The sequence below is a fragment of the Sphaerodactylus townsendi genome, linkage group LG01, assembly GCF_021028975.2.
Source record: "Sphaerodactylus townsendi isolate TG3544 linkage group LG01, MPM_Stown_v2.3, whole genome shotgun sequence".
Lineage (NCBI taxonomy): Eukaryota > Metazoa > Chordata > Lepidosauria > Squamata > Sphaerodactylidae > Sphaerodactylus > Sphaerodactylus townsendi.
In genome coordinates this window covers 44,736,017-44,758,019 of record NC_059425.1, presented here as the reverse complement: position 1 = coordinate 44,758,019, position 22,003 = coordinate 44,736,017, and the positions used below count along the sequence as shown (strand labels likewise).

Here is a 22,003-nt window from a genome sequence, read left to right as displayed (position 1 = left end):
TGAAACTGAATAAGCCTGGGCTGGTAGACCATCTGAGAACCCTGCGCTCTGGCAGTGGATTCCATTTGATGCTAGCATGTGAATGCTGCATCTAGGCCTTGAGCCAGCTTCTGCATTCTTATCTACACTTTCTTCTTCAACATGAGCAGCTTGCCCTGAGAAATTCCAGTGATGTCTTCAAAAATATTGAAACTTGAGTAACCTATGCCTGAAGATTGTGGAGCCTTCACTCCTGATTGTGTGTTCTAAAGATGCACCGCTGTACAAGAAGAATGCATTTACAAATCATTCAGAAACTGTACAAACTCTGTTAACAGAAAAGAGACACTTTAATGCTGAACTTTTTTTAGACAAAGGCTGAGGATGTTACAATAGGTATTACTTCCAACAGTACTAACAAGCATCATCTCTTTCATTCAGATTTTTAATATATACCATTCAATTTAATCTGAAATACAAAAGGTATTTCAAGGAGATATGTACAAATAGGAATGTTGTTACCACAGAAGAGTCAATTTTAAAAATTTATACTAAGGGGCTGGCTGGCAAAGTTCAAATGGCTCGCTCTTCAGTTTTCACTGTGTTTTGTAAGTCCTACTGCTTCAGCTATTTCTTCTACATTGTTTCTAATGCCCACTGCCCTCGCAGTTATTCACAATATCAGAACTCTTTGAGAAAGGCTCCTACATGCTACCATGTGGTAATGACTAATGATGCCTAGAAGAGGACTGAAAACTTATTTTACAATTTTTAGAAATCTAAATTCAATTTTAAGGTTGATTAATGATAAGGGATATTATTACCACTGGGTGGTTTTGGCAGTTATGGTTGTTTGTTGTCGTGCTAACAATGAATAAAAAAAGCCCACAGTTTTCTTATCTGAGTAGGAACTGCCCACCCTCATTTATCATGTGTGCATATGCAGTGTACTGAATTGTCAGTTCCACAAAAACTTTTGTTGTCTGAACTTTTGTTTCAACCACCCTGAAGTAGAGAAGAACTCCTCTTTACTTCCTGACTAGTAAGACACAATGTTTGGTATTTTAAGGGATCGGGCGTTTGTGCTTGGAGTTGAAAATTTAGCTCCCTTGTAAAAATCCTTGAAGATCATTCTTCATCTCCCAAGAAAAGATTATCTCCCAATAAGCACTCATACAGAAGAGTCTCTGGTTGACTTTAGATGGCTCATCTTTTTCCTACTAATGAATGGGTAAGTGGTGCAAAGACATCCCGATGCTACTATGAGTCCTAAACTGCACCAAGCACAAAATATAGACCAGCTGTATCCATGTTCAACATCATCAGGGAGACTATAGATGACTTTGGGCTGGCGGTTTAGTTCATAGGATATACTTGCTGCATAAGTACAGAGGGAAATAGTGCAAAAGATGCCTGCAAAAAAAGCCCAGATCACATTATCATGGTTAGCAAACAGTTCACAGAATCACAGCACACCTATGCAGCCACCCTATACTGAGTCAGACCACTGGTCTGTAACAGTCAGTATTGTCTGCTCTGATTGGCAACAGCTGTTTGGGCAGATCGCAAGCTTTTGGGGTCATTTATTAATTGGTCCTTTTAACTGGAGATGCTGGGGATTGAACTTGCGACTTTTTGCAAGCAAAGCAAACACTATACCTCAGGCACGCCAATTTGAAGTTACAGCGTGTACAAGAATAGCCAAACAATTACCCTGTTCTAAATGATGAACTGAAATTAAGCAAAATCAGATTATAAGATTAGCACTATTTGTCATACCAAACTATCTGTGGAAGAGTAATAGACAGTGCAGTCCAGGGTATTCACTTTTAAATCTCACTGATTTCAGTGGGAGAGTTAAATCTCACTGATTTCAGTGGGAGAGTTAAACATATGCTTAGCAGGATCATAGTCTCTTTTGCAGGAGGATTTTCTTTTTAATACAAAAATGTGCTGCTTGTCAGAGGTGAATCTGGGATGTCTGCACACACCACAAGCAATGATCCATTTCAACCTGCCTTAAATTCTCAGTCTCCAGACTGAAAAAGGCATTCAAATATACATAATTGATGGGTTCTATATAATAGAGAATGAGGTTCAATTAAAACTAATACAATTTACTGGTTATCATGTAAGTGTGTAAAGTGTTGTCAACTCAGAGCTGACTTACGGCAACCCCAGCACAGGGCTTTGAGAAGCAGAGGTGGTTTGCCATTGCCTTCTCCTGCAGAGTCTTCCTTGGAGGTCTCCCTTCCAAGTACTAATCCTGCTTACCTTCTGAGATCAGATGAGATCTGTGACTGCGCCATGCTGCCTTCCTTCCCACTGGTTATCATATGAGTTTATAAAAGAAGTTCACCTCAACAATGTTAGCAGGCAGAGATTAAATGGTACCTGACATGAGGAAAAGAAGCCCAGCAACGTGCTGTGTGAGGCTCTCTTCCCAAAAGAAACTGACTGTTGTTACAATACACCCACAAAGAAGAACGGTTGCTGCCATCCCAAGGAAACCTGCTGTGATTCTTCTTAGATCTGTTTCCGCAAGGAAAACAAAAACAGGATGTTACATTATTTTAATGTGTTAAAAATATGAATGGTACTGTATACACCACTGACAAAAGTAAACCACAGCTACTGGAACAGATAAGCAGGTTTAAAATATCCTTTTCTGATGAAATGTAATAGAGGTTTACAAAAGAAGTTCTAATATTTAACAAAATTGTCAACATATCATTAAACTACCAAAATTGGCAGAACTGTTTAGAAAGTAGATAAGGACCTCTTTACATAGGCTGTGGGATATGCATCTGGTGTGGATTGAGATGGGTAATTTTCTGCATCAGTCTCTTAAAATGATATCTTCACTGTCAAAGATCTAAATACCAACTGAGCAGATGATTGTCTGATAATAACTTGCAACATTTCCTAACCAAATATTCAGTATTTTCAGTTCTTTTATTATAGTACCTCATAATACTTAGCATCACCTTATGAAGGTTTCTTGAACTTCCAAAGCACAAATACTTACGTAGCAGATGCCACTCATCCTGCTGAATGGTCTTAGTTAAATTGAATGGGATGTTCTGTAAACGTATTGGCATAGAGAAATGGTACTTGATTGTAGAGCATCTTTGAGCAATACCTTTGGCAAAGGAAAGGAGAGGGCATGTTTAACAAATTCATTTGTATCAAAGACAGGAACCTTTTTATTGTTCAAAAAATAAGTAATCATAAATAATTTTGCAAGGGCTGTGGCAACTGTACTGCTCCCCTATCCAACTGTAGTGTCATGGAAAGTTATCTCAATGCTGTAGTTGGGTGTAGAATTCTCTGTCATTTTAAAAGATGACATATGTCAAAATATGTTCAGTAGCTGCATTGTGCCCATGCCTTCTGAAAATAAGAAAGTATTAGAATATGAATGAAATAGGGTCTGTGCTGAGTGGAGGAAACTCGCCCTTGTTCACTGGAAGTTCTCTGACTTGCATGAATTTAGTTGAATAGGAAGAAAAAGGAGATGTGGGAGAAGGGTGCTCACCAATGGCTCATCTTCATCCTGGAAAGAAGTGACTAGTGGGGTGCCACAGGGTTCTATCCTGGGCCAATTGCTATTCAATATTTTTATCAATGACTTGGATGATGGAATAGAGGGCATGCTAATCAAATCTGCAGATGACACAAAATTAGGAGGGGTAGCTAATACCCCAGAGGACAGAGTCAGAATTCAAAATGACCTGGACAGATTAGAGAGCTGGGCCAAAACAAAAAAAAATGAATTTCAACAGAGATAAATGTAAGACTTAGGCAGAAAAAATGAAATGCACAGATATAGGATGGATGACACCTGGCTTGAAAACACTACATGCAAAAGGGATCTGGGAGGCTTAGTAGACATAAACTAAACATGAGTCAGCAGTGTGATTCTGCAGCCAAGAAAGTAAGTGCAATTTTGGGCTGTATCAATAGGAGTATAGTGTCAAGATTGCGGGATGTAATTGTACCTCTCTATTCTGCATTGGTTAGACCTCACCTGGAATATTGTGTACAGTTCTGGGCACTGCAATTTAAGAAGGATATTGACAAATTGGAACGGGTCCAGAGGAGGTCAACAAAAATGGTAAAAGGTCTGGAGTCCATGCCCTACGAAGAGAGACTTATTAGGGAGCTGGGGATGTTTAGTCTGGAGAAGCATAGGTCAAGGGGGGACATGATAGCTATGTTTAAATATTTGAATGGATGGCATGTCGAAGAGGGAGCAAGCTTGTTTTCTGCTGCCTCAGAGACTAGGACACGGAGTAATGGATTCAAGGTGCAGTAAAAGAGATTCTACCTAAACATTAGGAAGAACTTCTTGACCGTCAGGCTGTTCAACAGTGGAATTCACTGCCTCAGAGAATTGTGGAGTCTCCTTCTTTGGAGGTTTTTAAACAGAGGCTGGATGAACATATGTCGGGAGTGCTTTGATTGTGACTTCCTGCATTGCAGGGGGTTGGACTTGATGGCCCTCATGGTCTCTTCCAACTCTATGATTCTAAGACTGAACGTTGAAGGTAAAATGGAGATGGGAAAAAGAGAGGTTTATTCTAACAGTGCCAATTTTGTTTGTCTTTGAGGAAACTGACAGTTTTATTGGGAAAATTCACAGGAAAAAAGGAGGATGAAAATGGAAAATTGGGGAACATTTGGAACACTCAGCCTCAAGTTACAACTTTTGAGGCTAAAGCAGGTGTACTCTAATCTGGAGGAACTGGGTTTGATTTCCCGCTCTGCCGCCTGAGCTGTGGAAGCTTATCTGGGGAAATCAGATTAGCCTGTATACTCCAACACATGCCAGCTGGATGACCTTGGGCTAGTCACAGTTCTTTTGAGCTCTCTCAGCCCCACCTACCTCACAGGGTGTTTGTTGTGAGGGGGGAAGGGAAAGGTGTTTGTCAGCCCCTTTGAGTCTCCTATAAGAGAGAAAGGGGGGATATAAATCCAATTATTATTCTTCATAAAACTCATTTCAGTTGTCTGTTTAAAAGGCTAGTAAGCTTTACTATTGTAGCATATTCTCTTCTCTTCCCACATTTCTCTGTCAAGACACCTTTCTATCTAGATGTCAATATCAATTTGGCTCCTGTTAACAGATACAGGAATAATTTTGAGAGCCAGCATGATATAGAGGTTAAGAGCAGGGGGAATCTAATCTGGAGAGAAGGGTTTTCCTCCTTATCCTTATTTTTCATCCATAAGGATTCCGCTTGGTGAAAGTATATTTCTTCTTGAAAGTTTTGCTTCCATTTCACCATACATTCTTTCACTTGTTCTGTTTGAGTCTCATATTTTAATAGAGGCTTGTAAATTCTTCCTAACAAATACTGCCTTTGTTGTGCAACTTCTATTTCAAATTCTGTCAACTCCCTTAGTACTCCTCCTGTTGCTTTCAATTCTCTTCTTACAGTCCCATTCAGGTGGGGCGGGGCGATGCACACAGGGAGTGGTGCAGGGCCACACCAGGACGTTTACCCCTGCCACATAATGGGCAACAAGTGTGCTGCCCCTCCCATCCCAGCTGTGTGGCAGGCAAACCCAGAAGTCCGGGCTGCCACAGAACTGTGCTGGCATCCAGAACAGACACCAGCAAGGTCAGGGTATTCCTGGGGGTAGAACCAACATTAGTTGGATTTCACCCTTGGTTTGCGACCTGTTGGGTGGCATAAGCCCATTTTGTATCCTGAGAAAAAGTCAAGGTCAGGCAGAAGGATGGGAGGAAAGAACTCACCCTTCCACCAGTGTAACCATCCCCTCGATGGTGTGCAGCAGCAGAGCTATAAAGAAAAGCATCATCTCCAGTGGTGGGATTCAGCTGGTTGACACTGGTTCAGCAGAACTACTAGCTAATATATTTTTTTAGTTTGGTGAACTGGTTGTTAATTTGAATCCCATCACTGCAGTCTCAGCCCTCCTTGCTCCCTCTTTGGGGGTTCACTGGCCCTGGGCTTTCCCTCAGCCAAGCTCACCGGGCTATGGCCGCAAGGGTGGTTGACTTGCTCCTCCCCGTCTCAGCCATGAAGAGGCATAGGGCCCATGGGGACATCCCTGAGTCTACCTGGCCAGCAGATCCTGTGGGGCGTTCATCTGGTGGCCGGGCTGGGAGAGCCCTGCCTATTAAGGTGGCTTTACTGACAGACTCAGCATTGTCAGGACTTTATTAATATAAATGGAACTCAACTTGCTATTTATGTCTCCACAATCAGCAAACCTTTCAAGTTATGGTGAGTCTCAATTTTATTCTACACAGTTTCCCAGCATCCTCAGGGCATCTATGCAAATCATTATTTTGTAATTTGCTCCTTCCTTCATCCCTCTCTGCCCCTTTCAAAAGATATTCCCTCTAAACTGTCCCATCCGCGTCCTCAGAGCCTGCATGCAAACGAGTCTTCTTCTAATTCGCCTGTTGTCTGCTCCCAGGGAAGCATGATTAACAGGCAAGGAAGGACTGAGAAAGCAAGGAACGAGCACCACTGAGCATGTGTAGAGTAAATTTCCACGTGGCTGGTGTTTGTTTCTGCATTGTTGGGGGCTGGGAAATAACAGAGTCTCTGGCACACTGGAGCAATGGTGAGTTCTGTTCTTTATTTTCATTTCTTCAGTAACTGCTGAGCAGAGCTTCCATTAAAATAAGCACCCATGTGAGTCCTTGTGTTTTAGGGAGAGCATGCTCAAGCTGAAACAGTTGGGGTTGCTGTGATTATTTGACTGGTCTGATATATTTTGATTTCATATTTGTCTGGTCTTCTAATTTGGGCACACAGGGTGGGCATGGGTGGCATGGCTGGGGGGGGGGGAAGGCAAAATTTGAGAGCTTGCCCCAGGCACGATTTCCCAAAGATGTGGGCCTAGGGGGTGGGGTGGGGGTTCTTTCTGACTCTTTGCTAATTCACTGCCTTTGGCCATGGAGTGTGGGATGCATGATTGTTGTGTTCAGATATGTGTCCAGGCGCTTCAGCTGTGTTTGCTGGTGATTTTGGGGTGACCAAGTGCTAAAATCAGGAGGATCCATGTGTTCTAACCACACTTTTGTGCCACTGTGGAGCCACAGAGCAGGGGTTGCAGGATTATTGTGTTCAGACATGTGCCTAGAGGTATGAGCTGTGATGTGCAGGTGATTTGGGGATGACCAAGGGGGAAAATCATGAGGATCCATGTTTTTCAAGCAAGTTTTTGCGCCACTGTCGCACCACGAAGTATGGGATATGTTCAGACACGTGGCTAAGGGCTGGAGTTGTGATGTGCTGGTAATTTTTGGATGAGTCCCTTGGCCCTTGTCGGTCCTGCCTTCCCCCGCTGGCCCCCTTGCTCCCTCGCTGGGCCAGCTGGCCTCGGGGACAGCTTCTCTTACCACCTCTACTGCCCTCGCGTTTGGCCTGGTGGGTGGAGGTAGCTAGAGGGTGGGTGGAGGTAGATAGGTAGATGGATGGATGGTGGGTGGGTGGGTGGGTGGATGGGTGGATGGTGGGGGTAGACCAGTGGTGGCGAACCTATGGCACTCCAGATGTTCATAGACTACAATTCTCATTAGCCATGCTGGCAGGGGCTGATGGGAATTGTAGTCCATGAACATCTAGAGTGCCATAAGTTCGCCACCATGAGGGTAGACAGTGGTGGGATTCAGCCGGTTTGAACCACCAGAACAGTTGTTAAATTATTTGAATCCCACCACTGGCCATCCCTCCAGAAATCCAAGGCTACACTGTTAAGGCTCTGATCTGGATGGCCTGGCTCAGTCTAATCAGATATTGAAAGATATTAGATGAGAGAATACCAAGGAAGGACAAGGCTACTACAGGAAGGCAATAGCAAACCATGCCTGTTAGCCTTGCCTAGAAAACCCTACAGAGTCACAATAAATTGGCTCCTTCCACTTTCCACCACCACCAGTGTGAAGAGGACTCCAGGGTCTCAAATTATTATTTGGCAAATTAGTAAATTACTCATGGCCACAGGTGTGAGGAAGCTCTGGAGGCTTTACACATAAGCCCTTTAATCAGTGTGCTCTCCAGAGTATTCCAGCAGTTGGATGACTCCATGTGAGAGTGTCTAAGGAAATTCCTCTGCTTTGGTATCAAACTCAATATTTATCTAAGCCTCTGGCAGTGAAAAGGGTCACTCGAGGTGAGAAAATATAGGAGTCCCTGTGGGTGAGGAGCCTTATATGTAACATTGTAGTAAATTGGACGCAACCCCTTTTTAAAAGAGGGCTGAATCTAGTTTGAAATTCTGAAGGATGGAAATAATATTTAGGATTACTTTATTTTGCACTTATTTGATTAGATATGATGGACTGCTACTGCTATTGTAAAAAAAATCATTTTTTTCATCTTGGTTTATTGGGAAATGGGCCAGGTGGGATAAAGAAGAGAAGAAGAGTTTGGATTTATACCCCGCTTTTCACTGTCTTTAAGGAGTCTCAAAGCGGCTCACAAACTGCTTCCCTTTCTCTCCCCACAACAGGAACCTTGTGAGACAGGTGGGACTGAGAGAGTTCAGAGAGAACTGTGACTAGCCAAGATCACTCGGCAGCCTTCATGTGTGGAGGAGGGGAAAACAGATCCAGTTCACAAGTTTAGAGTCCATTACTCATGTGGAGGAGTGCAGAATCAAATCCGGTTCTCCAAATACAATCCACTGCTCTCAACTACTACTTCCTGATTTTTCCAAGTGATTTTACCTAACAATCCACAAATAGTTTTGTTGACATACAATGCCCTGAAGGAATATGTGATATACCTTCTTTGTGTACATAGAAATTGCAGTTCCTGTGCCTACTCCCTTCCTGTGCCATCAATAAAATCCGCAGCACAAATGGCTTCAGGAGTTGCTACAGGCAATGCTTCATAGTAAATAGATGATGTCTTAAAAGCAGATATGGCCTGTACATGGAGTATCACTCTCTACTTAGCAAAAATATTGTGCACAATGCATACTATCACTCTAGCTAGTGCAGTACAATCGTATTTCCCTCTTTTATCATGCATAATGCTGAGCTCCCTCAGCTTCCCCCAAAGGAACAGTCTGCTCAGTAGCTGTCACAACAGGGCCACTTCCTACTAAGAAGCTTGTAGCACTCTAAAAAACTGACCAACAATGAAAGTATAAAGCCTTACATTTCAAGCAGTTCTTTATTATTTACCAGCTCTGGCGTAACTCCTTTGCATAGAAGGAAAGGGCTTACTCATGGAGATGAAAGCCTGAAGAATATTGCAGTGTCGTAAGAAGACAACAAGAAGTCTTGTGTTCTGAACATCAACATGCAGCAAAAGAGAATCGGTCAGATAGGGGAGCAGAGATTAGAAATGTTTGGCAGTCATCACTGTGCTTGTAAAACTAGCAAGAGCCATTTGGGACAGATATCACACACTCTTAGAATACCTGTGACCATTCTCCTTACTGTATCTAAAGCGGATGTTTCCCTCTTGCACTAGCACATCCAAAAGCATCAATTAGATCACTAATTAATCACAAAGTTAAATTTATATTGTAGGTGTAAGCCAAAGAAGAGTCCTTCCCTCAAATTCCAACTATCTAGTGCAGACCTGGGCATTATACGGCCCAGGGGCCACATCCGGCCCGCCTGATGACCCTGACTGGCCCGTATTCGCGATGACTACGTCTCAATATGATTAGCGTCGAAAGCCGTCAATCAAACCCATGGCTCCATCGATTGGTAAGAATAGCCGAAGAGAGGCAGGCCCAACTCTTAGTTCCCGTGGTGGAGTTTCACAGCCAGTGGCAGAGCTGACTTCAGTTGTGGGCTCTTGGGTGGTGAGCTGATGGAGGCTGAGTGGTAAAAGGCGCCGCGCTTTCACTCTCTCCCTCGGGGGTGTGGAGGGCCTGAGGCCTTGCACTGCTGTTCCTGCTGGGAGGGGGTGGATTCGAGTCCTCTCCATGGCTGGACATTTGAGCGCAGGGCAATAGACCTCCTTCACGAGCCTCTTCCCTGCGGAGTTCTCAGCACTGCATAAGGGGTGAATGACTATGAGCCGAGTGTGGGACCCCCCGCGCCTCCTCTCGGAGGAAGGTAAATAAAGGGGAGTGGTGGGGTGGGGTGTGCATAAGGCAAGAGTTGTAGGAGCATTAGTTGCACCAGGATTAAGTGGATGGTTCCCCCATAAAACGTCGAGTTCTGGGGGGGGGGGGGTGTGTATCAAGACTGTGTGCTGGTGTTGGGCAGCCTGGGGGCCAGGGTAACTTCCTGGGAATGAAAAACGTGAGACTGGAAAATTGACACTCCCCACCAATCGAGGAGAGCTTTTCGAGGAGTACAGACTGTCATGGAAGGGCATGGTCGCTAGGGTGAGGGAATTTTTTTTTTTAGCTTGGTAACACTTGGGGTAAATTATTTCTCCCGTGTAATACTTATGCCAAGTGAAACTAATACCGTATCCTTTACAATAGGCATTGTCAAAGATGGACACATTGCTTGGGGGTTTAGGAGAAAGAGTGAGACAGCAGGAAGGAGGGGGATAATTTCTGTGTCTTACCTTTGTACCTCTTCCTCCTGCCCAAACCCTATTACTATCACCATTGTATTGTCGAAGGCTTTCACGGCTGGAATCACTGGGGTGCTGTGTGGTTTTCGGGCTGTATGGCCGTGTTCTAGCAGCATTCTCTCCTGACATTTCACCTGCATCTGTGGCTGGCATCTTCAGAGGATCTGAGATCCTCTGAAGATGCCAGCCACAGATGCAGGTGAAATGTCAGGAGAGAATGCTGCTAGAACACGACCATACAGCCCAAAAACCACACAGCACCCCACTATCACCATTGCTGGGGCAAATAACACCATCTTACTGCTGACACAAATCAAGTGGGAGGTACAACTGAGAATGCTGAACTTTTTCATTGCATAACTTTAACATATACTAGTCTTGCCCGCTTGTCAAAACAATGCTATTTACTGCTTTTTTATATAAAGAAATACAATAAATATTATGCAGAATTGAGTTCAGCCTTTTGGCCCAGCCCTCCACAATATTTTCTGTTTCTTATGCGGCCCCATGGAAAAAATAATTGCCCACCCCTGATCTAGTGTCCATTTAATTTGCGCCTAATCTACTTCAAGCCTTTTTCAAAGTTTTATGAGGCAGTGGTGAGATTTCTAGGGGACAAAAGACACCGCTTAAATGAAAAGACTTTTCCGCTCATGAGAATAATTGATGCTGTGATCCACAAATTCCTTGTTCATCTTAATTATTGTTTTCACAACAAAGGTCATAAACAGTGAAAACCACTTATTCTGGAGTATCCCAAATTATTTCTTTAAAAATTATGAAGTAGAACAGAATGTTAGCACAAGATGTTTGTTTCCAATGATATGTTGTGGAAACACCTGATATTATCCACACCTCATCCTAGCACTCTCTCTCACATTCTCTCATGTAGAAGGAATTCTTCAGTGAAAAATCAACAACAAGGAGGATTGTTAAGTGGCCATCTCAAGCAGTGATGCTGACCATGGACTCCTGTTTATCACTGTCAAGTAAGTGGACCAGGAAATGATGCTATAGAGGATGATACATCAGCCCTTCCTGTCAGGTGGGTCCACTGGCAGAGAGGAACTCTAGCATTTTCACACTTGCTAGGTTTGCTAATACTAATTGACTGTTTTAGTTGATCTAGCTGATGGGGCCACACGATTACTGGGGCACACAACACCTACTATAACACAAAACTGGACAAAGTCACCTAGGGGCTTTCTGCAGCCTGACTCCAACTAGGCAGCCTCCACCCTTCCTCTCCTTTCCTCTCTTTGCAGCTACTTATGGTTGATTAAAAATTACAGCTCGCACATTTTACACTCACAGAGGAGTATCCGTGTTAGCCTGTTACAGACAAAACAAATTTTTAAATTGTTAAATTCCCAGAAAACACTTTGATGTTAGTGGCGACCCCTGAAGGAAGACAAAGGTTTGTAAGATGCTTACCAGCTGACAGAACATTTTGTCAGCTCCATGTGAGTTTCCACATGATCAGCCAGTCATCTTGATCACCCACTCACATAAGACATGGCTCCCCAATGAGAGCCACCATTGCTACACAAAAGGTGCTTCTTTTTGGCTGCCACAGTATAGCGGCCATAAGATGTGACTGGCTCTACAAAGGATAGGTTTATTACACAACACACAACATACAGTCAGCATGGTGTAATGGTTAAGAGCAGGTGGACTCTAATCTGGAGAACCAAGTTTGATTCCCCACTACTCCACATGAGCAGCAGACACTCATCTAGATTTGCCTCCCTGCTCCTACACATGAAGCCTGCTGGGTGACCTTGGGGTAGACACAGCTCTACCTACCTTACAAGGTATCTGTTGTGGAGAGAGGAAGGAAAGGATTTTGTAAGCTGCTTTGAGACTCTTTACAGGGGAGAAAGGCGGGGTTAGGGTATAAATCCAAACTACTACTCCTCCTCCTGTTCTTCATTATCTCCCCTGAAGCCAATTAAATTACTGGTGTGGATGAAACATTAGCTACTAGCGCATGGACCTATTTATTCAATGCATGGGCTAAATCTCAAGGTATGTTAGCTTACATCAGATGTCCTGTATCTTCTTTTCTGTTAAGAATCACTATAGCAGCAAGCAAAGTGATATAATCAAGTCATGAGCAGAATGAGGCTGAGAAACCCCAGAATCTATTGCTAGGAAGCTATTTCCTTCTGCTGTACAATGTAGCTGGCTATAAATATTAAATGTCCCCCCTAGAGAAACAAGTAGTGAAATGCCATAATGATTCTGCCGATTATGATCACGAAAGCACTTAAAGCAATATCTATTTTTACATTTCACTGCTAATAGAAGCACATCCCTGACCAAGGCTGACATAAACTCCACCATTTCAATACACATAGCACAATTAATACTATTTACAGTCAAAATCTCAAGGCAGTCTAACAAATCCATGTTTGCACTTTCAGAGCTATTACGATGAAATACTTCATTGTATCAAATAGCATTTTGTTGTGCCTGAATAACCATAATATATATATACAGGAAAAGCCTATATCTGCAATGATCTTCCTAAGCAACTTAGTAAAAAAAATCAAGGTGATACCTGTTCATTTACTTGAATTTCTAGACAACCTGGATCAGGATAAGCAGTATCATCAAGCAATGGTTTAAAATGCTCATCCAATTTTTGTGTTCTTTACTCTCAACTCCCGTCCACCCAAAAAACCCTGATGGTTCCTATGATGGCTTCTGCTTTATTATTTGGATTTCTATATATTATTTGGTAGTGATGAAAGCGGATGTAGCATAGTGGTTAGAATGTCAGAATGGGATCTTGGGGGCTTTGGTATGTGTTCAGTTCTGCCATGGAAGGTTCCTGGTGGCCTTGGGCCAGTCACTCATTCTTAGTTTAGCCTACCTTAAAGGTGATTATTGTCAGAATCAAATGGAGGGGGGAGAACATTGTAAGCCACTCTGGATCCTGAGTGAAGAGAAAGGTGGAAAACAAATGGAGCAAATAAATAAATAATGTGATTTACAGGTTCCTTACGTACTTGTGCAATATCAGAATCCAATCAAAGTGAAACCTTTTTAAAATTAATGTATGTCACTTGCAATTGGGTGAGATTACTGATGCAGTTTACTGGCTAGAAGTGGTCAACAACCAGTTTTATGACAAAGCTATTTTCTGAGGAGGGAATTCTGAACAAATTATCAGGGTTCATTCCAATCAATCACTATCAGCAAGCCCCACAACCACATTCCCCATTTCCTCTGCGCATTCCTTTGGGCTGAAGTTTCAGAAGTCACATGGCACTGCTAAGTGGGCCAGATCTGGCTCTTGGGATTCCAGGACTGGAGAACTGAGCTGGTTGCAGACAGTGGCGTACCTGCAATGGAGACATGGGGAGTCAAATGTCCCTGGGTGCCCGCTTGTGGGGGGGCAAGAAATGCAGGTCCGTTTGTGGGGGGGGGTTGTATTTTTAGTATTTTTTTTCCATTTTTGGCCTGCAGGGGATGCAGTTTTTAGGCTAGCAGCACCAAAATTCAGGGATTTTTCAGGAGACTCTCCTGATGATACCACCCAAGTTAGGTGAGGTTTGGTTCAGGGGGTCCAAAGTTATGGACTCCCAAAGTGGGTGCCCCATCCCCCATTGTTTTCAATGGGAGCTAATAGGAGATGGGAGTTACACCTTTGAGGGTGCATAACTTTGGACCCCCTGAACCAAACTTCACCAAACCTGGGTGGTATCATCAGGAGGGTCTCCTGAAGATACTCTGAAATTTTGCTGCTGCTATCTTAATAATTGCATCCCTGACAGCAGGCATCGCCTAAATTTCCCCAGACTTCCTCCCCTTTTAAATCCAAATTCCCCTTTGCAGGTGATGGATTTAAAGAGAGAATCTGAGGTTTAAACATTGAAAGTGATGCTGTTTCAGGGTGGGGGATAATCCACCCCAAAACAGCATCACTTTCAATGTTTTAACTGGGGACCCCAGATTCTCCCTTTCAGGTGGATTTAAAAGGAGAATCTGGGCTCCCTAGTTTAAACACCATTGAAAGTAATGCTGTTTGGGGGTGGATTCCAGCATCACAGTGGCCACTCATTGGGGGGAGGGGGACGCAAAACTCAGATTTTGCACTGGGCTCCATTTCTCCTAGGTACGCCTCTGGTTGCAGAGAACATCGGCTGATATCCCCACTGAGTATGAAGTTAATGGGTAGCCTTGAGCAACACCTCTTTGATTCCCTTGCTGAAAACTACAAGCAAGATTAGAATTTATTCTTTTAAGATTTCACCAAAAATTATTTTTTGCATCCTTGTAAAGCAGCAGTTCGACCATCCTGCTAATGCTTAATCTATTTTTCAACGTTTGGCTGTTTTATAAGGACTTAATTTTCTGCAGAACTGTTGTCCTTGTAAACAGAAAGTCACACTCCAGGCTGGAGAAAAAAGATGATGAAAATCCCTACTGACTATGCTTTCTATTTCTTCCTGGAGGGAAAAATAAGGCATTATTAATAGGGCTACATGTGTCTTTTTCAGCATACAGGAGTCACAGTGGGTTTATTAGACATGCTGCCTAATAAGACAGGCAGTGCAACAGGGAACCCTCAAAGCCCCAAGACAGAACAGAGGATAGCACGACTTCTACACAACCAGAGAAGTAAAATTGCGTGGCAGGATAACCATCTTTTCATGTGTGTCAAAGATCAGTAATTCCAAACTGAGTAATTCCAAACTGCCAGGCAACTATTATGTACTAATATGTAGCATGAAAAACTACAAAAAGATAACTTTGCATTTGACCAGTAGATGAGCTGTAATCCAGCCCTGTGAGGCAGTAACAAAAAAACCTTGAGACTGAAAGTAGTCTTTAGGCTCAAGGCTTCCTTTCCACATCCTCCAGTATACTGAATTCCCAGATCAGACATCCAGACATTATGTAAATGTGGGATTTCCTTTGATGCTGGATATTGAAACCATTTTGTTTAATGAATTCAAAACTTTTTACTCAAGGCAGATTCTACTTTCAAATAAAATCTGAAATTGCTTGATTCATTTCTTTAAGCAGTAGGAACTGTGAAGGAAGTAAATAGACTTGCTCCTGATCTTGCTGCTTGTAGAGGTCGTGGTAGGTGATAGATTAAAAGCTCCTTAATCTGAACACAAGCTTTCCCACCCCCCAATAACTCCTCCTTTATGCTGCTGTCTCTGCTTCGGAAGGTGTATTAATTTCCTAACCCTTTTTCTCTCCATATGTAGGTTTGATGTGCTCCTGACAGTTAGTCATTTTTGTTTATTTCAGCACTGGAATCAATTTCTAGGCACTACTAGCCTGCCAACAATGTCTCCACAGATTCAAGGAATGTGACATATCAACCCCCAGAATTTGGATCCATTCCTCCCTTCCCTCAAGAGTACTGTTGGCAAGCTTTGGAAAAGGTTATGCAATTCTGCTAAGCACTATTATTCCATGCAAGTCATTTTCTACAGCTGTGGTTGCAATTGCTCTAGTCACTTTTGAATTATAATATCCCTGTTTCACACTAAGGGTGTTTGTTTATAAAGGTCTCCTCTGGGTTTCATGCTTGCTTATTCAAGACAATAAACAGGTGCATAGGGTATGTACCTAAACAAATCCCAGACTGATACTCTGGTGTTCATGTGGTAAATTCTGGGTTGCACAAAGTTGTAATAGTCTACATGCATTTACACACATACATGACTCTGTACTTTTTTGGAACCATTTTTCTTGCACTTAATTGCATATTAAAATCATAGACCACAGGAAATTTTTGAACCCAAGGGCCTTTACTTGATTTAATATATTCTGTATGCAATCTAATGTCTTCTTAATCATTAATAACTGCTTGGTTAGCCTGATATATTATGTCATGTTTCTAAAAGCAAATTCCCAAGAAGCAATCACAGATAACTCATACAAGAATATTTCAAAATATCACTCTTCCTTTCTTATGAATGAACACCCATTTTTGGCTTCAGAACTTCCAAATTAAAGATGGAAGTAATGGGTTTTCACATAGTCCTGTACCTTTTGACTGTGGGAAGCGCTGTGTAATGCTATGACAAATAACTAAAATAAAAATTTTATTTTGAGGTGGTGGTTCCCAAGCATTTTGATAAGGTATACACAAATGAAATGTTACCTTTATGTGGAAGGTACTTTCCTGAGCTTGCTACTTTCTCCACCCAGCAAGGTTGGAAGAAAAATTAGCTACTCCTTGCCTTGATCTTAACTGTACAATCTCATAATCCGCTCACTGCTACTACTGAAGCTACCATTTCAGTTCTTGATTTCAGGAACAACATTACAGTTTTCATTGCACAAGATATATTATGACCCTTTTGTGTTTCATCCTCGCTCTAAAACACTAGTCCCCAAATGTTATATTGGGACAAAACAAGGAGGTTTACCAATCTGGACTTCATATGATGCCAAGGATGCTACCGGACAGATCCTGGGTCAAAACAAGGCAGCCATTGCATTTTCTTCATATTTTAAACTCTAGGTCACTTCTCACAGAATGGAGACACTCACATAAAGAGGACTATCTACTCTTACTTATGAACAGGTTGTAAGAACATTGCTTGAGTGGATTCACTGCACCTCTTCCCAGAGTGCTTCTGTCCTGCACAGAGACAACAAGAGAACTGAACTGAACTTTAGTTGGAATAGCATCATTTGACTTAAATAGGAACTCACTGGTCCCTCCCTTGAGGGTGGAAGTAAAGCTACGTGCTCAACCAAGTAAGGAGAAGCAATGGAATAGGGGGACGATAATTTGGAAAAGAGAACATACAAAAGGTGTTTAACCCTTCCACTGACAATTACTTCTTGTTCCAACCCTTCCAAGCCACTTTTCTAGGAGCAGCAGTAGCGTAGTGGTTAAGAGCAGGTGTACTCTAATCTGGAGGAACTGGGTTTGATTTCCCACTCTGCCGCCTGAGCTGTGGAAGCTTATCTGGGGAATTCAGATTAGCCTGTACACTCCCAGCATACGCCAGCTGGGTGACCTTGGGCTAGTCTATGGGGCTTTCTCAGCCCACACCCACCCCACAGGGTTTTGTTGTGAGGGGGGAAGGGAAAGGAGTTTGTAAGCCCCTTTGAGACTCCTACAGGAGAGAAAGGGGGGATATAAATCCAACTCTTCTTCCAAAATGTGTTTGCAGCAGTGGCCAAATGTGTTTGCAGCAGTGGCGTAGTGGCTAAGAGCAGTGGCCAAGAGCAGGTGCACTCTGATCTGGAGGAACCGGGTTTGATTCTCTGCTCTGCCACTTGAGTTGTGGAGGCTTATCTGGGGAATTCAGATTAGCCTGTACAGTCCCACACACGCCAGCTGGGTGACCTTGGGCTAGTCACAGCTTTTCGGAGCTCTCTCAGCCCCACCCACCCCACAGGGTGTTTGTTGTGAGTGGGGAAGGGAAAGGAGTTTGTAAGCCCCTTTGAGACTCCTACAAGGGAGAAAGGGGGGATATAAATCCAACTCTTCTTCTTCTTCTACATGTAATCTGCCTTAAGAAGAAATTTGTCTGAAAAAATATTGATTAGAAAAGTTTTCACTAAATGCAGTAGAATCTACCCTATAACTATCAATTCTACAGGTTTCCTTCAAATAAAAAATAGAGCAGAAGATGCTACATATTAAAGATTACTGAATATCTTGGTAGGAATATGTAACCTGAGACTTATACTATGAGCTAGGAACTGTACTTTTCTTTTTCAGAGCTCTAACTCAATGCTGAACCTTTCAGTGATCATAATGTCCCTTTCTTGTTCACAAGTATTGTTATTTGGGAAGGAGAAGCACCAATAGCTAAGGAAGCAATAGAGAAAACGATGATGCAGAACTGCGTATGTAGGATTTAAATGAATTTGCAGTGAGAAAGAAATTAACACAGAGTGTCTGAGCTGGCATAATTCTTAATGTTATGACCCCTGAGCAAATACCTTCACGTTTCTGTTGTTAAAAATCATCTACATGCAGAAATTAAAGATAATGAAACTCAAGTAATTTACACTTCAACATTTTTAGGTGTCTAGTGTGAATAATTTATGCATGCGTCACATAAAGTGTCTCTGATAAACACCCAATGCTTTGTTAAATACCTGCATTTGAGCTTTGTGTACCAGAGGAGAAGTAGGAGCAGTACATAGTACTAAGGAACAATGGTCAAGGTGCTAGCTTTTGTTTAGGCTACAAGGCTCCTAATATACAGTAATTGAACAAAGATTGCACATGGTTCCTGGGAGCTTAGGGCGAAAGGGAATGCTGTGGCTGTTTGATAGGGTATTAAACAGTGTCTGTTTATTTTGAAGGGAAGATTATGGTGATTTTGTATTAGGGGAAATGAGGAGAATGTAATATCTATACATTTTCCTACAGGGAAGATATGCATGCTGAGAGAGTAAAAACATAATGTCAAGAAGTAATAAGAGGAAATGCTATGTACAAAGGGTATTTGTATTGTGAGGAGTAAAGACAACACAAGCTGAGGGAGTTCTTCAGGAACTTCTTTTGGGAAAGGAACAATCTGAACAACAACAACCCACCCACCCCCGCCTTTCTATACGTTCTTTATTAAGGACATCAACAGACTAATTTCCTCTCCCATCGTTTTCTCTTTCCCTGACTTACAACTGTCTCAGCATTTCATATGCTTCTGGAGTGTATCCAGTCCTTACAATCTTGAGGGGTTTTTGGGGGAGTGGGGTATGTATTTTGGTTAATTTACAAAGTTTTATTTTTCTACATACCTAGTGAATCTCTTGAGCAATTAGAGGGAGGCTTCATTTAGCTTCTTTCTTGATTGGCACCGCTGGGGGGAAGGGCAGCCATTTTACTATTAGATATTACAATCATTCCACTACCAAAATATTATTAAAGGCATGGTCATGTCATGTTGTTTGTCAATAAAACTTCAAAGAATGGGAGTGTGGGATTTTGATGTGGCAAATTGGTGTATCTAAGGTATTATATGCAGTCACTACGCTTGGGTAACTGAAGAGAACACAGGGAAGCATGAATGGATAGGTGAAGGATTAAGAGGAATGAATTAAAAATGCCCAATTTTATACATAAAGCAGATGGACTAATTCATAGGATTCATGCAATTAGGAAACTGATGAAGAGGCTGACTGCCAAGTCATTCTACACTGTCTTTGTGTGATGCATTTAGACTGGTGTCCATGAATTGAGAAATGACAGATTACATTGAATAGCGAACACAAACTGGAAAGATATCTTGGTTATTTATAGGGAGCATATTAAAGAGCTTACTAATTTGTGGTCTCTATTCAATGCACTGTATCACTAACATAGGAGATTATCATTGCGCCCTTCTCTTATTTTTACGTTTACTGTGTACCCAGTACATTAATCAAGAGGAAGCGGAGTAGGGTACAAAGCACTGCTAATATAGAGGAGAGAGTTATAAGGCAGCATTGCATGGCAGCAATTCACTGGAGGGCACAAGGACAATTACCAGCACTGACACAAGTGCAGTGACAATGCAGTGGGGAAATTAAGGGGGATGTCAGGAGAGAAAAGCAACAATGTGATGTTAAGTGATCTTGGGTGCTAAGCAAGTGACATTGCACAGAAGTGTCGCTGGAGAGTGGAAGAGGGGCGTGCCTGCGAGATGTGCCCAGTGGATGTGAAAACAAGGCTAGCAAGGAGCCAAAAGTAACTGCATTGAGAGGCGATTTGTACGTTGACTTTGCATGGAGGTAGTTGGGAGAGATGTGGATGGAGTTGTGGAGAATGGCGACTACACGGTGGCTGAGACTTGAGGAGTGTCGGAACGTACCCAATCATGCAAGAGAGAAAGAGACCGGGGGGGGGGGGGGGTAGATAGTGGTCATGAGGGGGGGGCAATTTAGAGGGTACTCCGCTGGCAGGAGGGAGCGATGAGGGAGGGAGGTGCATCTGGGGAGGCGAGTGGAGCCCAGGAGAACGCAAGCTGGTGCCATTCCCCTTCTCGTCCTCCTCCCCTTACCTCGCTCCACCAGGCTGTCGAGGTCCCCGTCGACGCCCAGCAAGTAGCATTTCCTCCAGAGCCCCGCGTAAGTGGCGAAGAGGGGGCGGCCGCAGCGGGACTGCAGCACCCCCAGCCTCAGGAAGGCTGGCCAGTCGTCCAGCAGAAGAAGGTCGCCCGCGGGGGGCTCTTCTGCCGCCGCCGCCTCCCAAGCCCCGCCGCGCGGAAGCCGCTGTTTGGCGCTTCGCAAGGGCAAGTGCGGCAGGGGCAGGAGGCGCCGGCGTTGCTCGGGCGGGTGGGCGCTGCCGGCGCGGTGCTCACAGCTCTCCCGGTGGCGCCGGGGGTCGGTCTCGTACCAGTGGTCAGTGAAAATGGCCGTGACGAGCAGCGCCAGGGAGCACAGGCTGAGGCACAGGCTGAGTGCGCCCACCAGCGCTCGTCCGCCCATGGCTGCCTCGTCCACTCTGTGCCCCCTTCAGCCCCCGCCGTCAGAGCCCCCGCGCATTGCGGCCGGCCAGGCGGCTCCTGCTGTTGCACCGGCGGCCAGGAGGGAGCATCCCCGGCTCGCGCGCGGTCCACGCACTGGCCGGGCGAGCAGGCGGCGTCCCGCTCTTATTGTCCACTCCCCAAGGGCGGGCCGCGCCGCACAAAGGACAGCTCGGGCACTTGCAGTAACCCCCGACGGGCGCCAGGGGGAGCAGCGCGGAAGAGCTGGCTCGGATGCCACCCGAACGGGGACTACTGCCTGGACACACACACCCTCCCCCCCGGGAAGAGGGCCGGGGGAAAGCACTGCAGACGACCCCTGGCTGAGGAAAGCCGCCGTGCAGGTCCCAGCCCTCGCGTGGAAGCAAAGCCACTGATTCCCGTGGGAGTTGTCGCTGGAGAGCTGTGCCCTGGGGCCGCAGCAGTGCCGTGCCCAGAGAGATGTGAAGTGACACTGCAGAAGAAAGTGGTTCATTCTGGCAGATGAAGATGGTACCTCCCATCACTCTTTAACTGTAACTGTTGTTATGCCCTCGGGTTCAAGGCTGATTGGAATCACCCACACTCTATCCCTCACACCGGTTTTCTAATTTAGACACTGGATTCAAACCAGTTACAGCGCAAATAATAATCAGTGTGCATGCCCGGCTTAGGTTTAGCTTCTGGCAGGTGCTGGGGAAAGCTTTCTCTTCTTGCAGAATCAGTGTTACGGAGAGTAAATAATATTGGTTGTAACAGCTGAGTTTAAGACACCTCCATTCAGGTGTCTTAAGATCTTTCTCCCTCTTGTTTTAAGTCTTCACACCCAGGAAACCTCCTACAAATGGCTGGGTGTTACTTTCTACTCCCATACTTTAGTAAGGCAAAACAAACATTTAATTAAAACTGAAAACAAGCATGAAAGAACACCAAATGCTAAGGCATTTCCCCAAGTTTATAACATTAAGACCCACTCCCAAATTACAGGTGTGACCCTGCATGGTCTGACCTGCTCCTTTCAGGATGTTGCTGAGTGCCCTTGGCCTGACATCTTTTTGAAAA

The 22,003-nt window shown here is 43.9% G+C and overlaps 1 protein-coding gene and 1 long non-coding RNA gene across 3 annotated transcripts; one reads left to right on the top strand and one right to left on the bottom strand.

Annotated features, from left to right (window-relative positions):
- Nucleotides 1–310: 310 nt before the first annotated feature.
- Nucleotides 311–21,113, bottom strand: TMEM178A (transmembrane protein 178A). Of its 2 annotated transcripts, XM_048481986.1 has the most exons (5): nucleotides 20,498–20,621; nucleotides 19,257–19,318; nucleotides 3,008–3,121; nucleotides 2,374–2,511; nucleotides 311–1,392 (listed from the first exon to the last, which is right to left on the bottom strand). In XM_048481986.1, exons 2-5 carry the CDS (start codon nucleotides 19,291–19,293, stop codon nucleotides 1,151–1,153), a joined length of 531 nt encoding a protein of 176 aa, XP_048337943.1. In that variant the 5' UTR covers nucleotides 19,294–19,318; nucleotides 20,498–20,621; the 3' UTR covers nucleotides 311–1,150. The 2 variants fall into 2 exon arrangements, with proteins under 2 accessions (XP_048337943.1, XP_048337935.1); XM_048481978.1 differs by lacking the exon at nucleotides 19,257–19,318 and having other exon boundaries at nucleotides 20,498–21,113.
- Nucleotides 8,587–16,597, top strand: LOC125424610. Its single transcript, XR_007243258.1, has 3 exons — nucleotides 8,587–9,688; nucleotides 11,407–11,503; nucleotides 15,786–16,597. It is a non-coding gene; the product is annotated as an uncharacterized LOC125424610 (long non-coding RNA).
- Nucleotides 21,114–22,003: the final 890 nt, after the last annotated feature.

What these genes read in the sequence shown, in the direction of transcription:
- TMEM178A (XM_048481978.1), bottom strand. Translation starts at nt 20,924, where the DNA reads ATGGGCGGACGAGCGCTGGTGGGCGCACTCAGCCTGTGCCTCAGCCTG. An exon ending in GGATGAGTGGCATCTGCTAC is followed by an intron (nt 2,512 to 3,007) that starts GTAAGTATTTGT and finishes TTGCGGAAACAG; the next exon opens with ATCTAAGAAGAATCACAGCA. An exon ending in GCTTCTTTTCCTCATGTCAG is followed by an intron (nt 1,393 to 2,373) that starts GTACCATTTAAT and finishes CTTTTTTTGCAG; the next exon opens with GCATCTTTTGCACTATTTCC.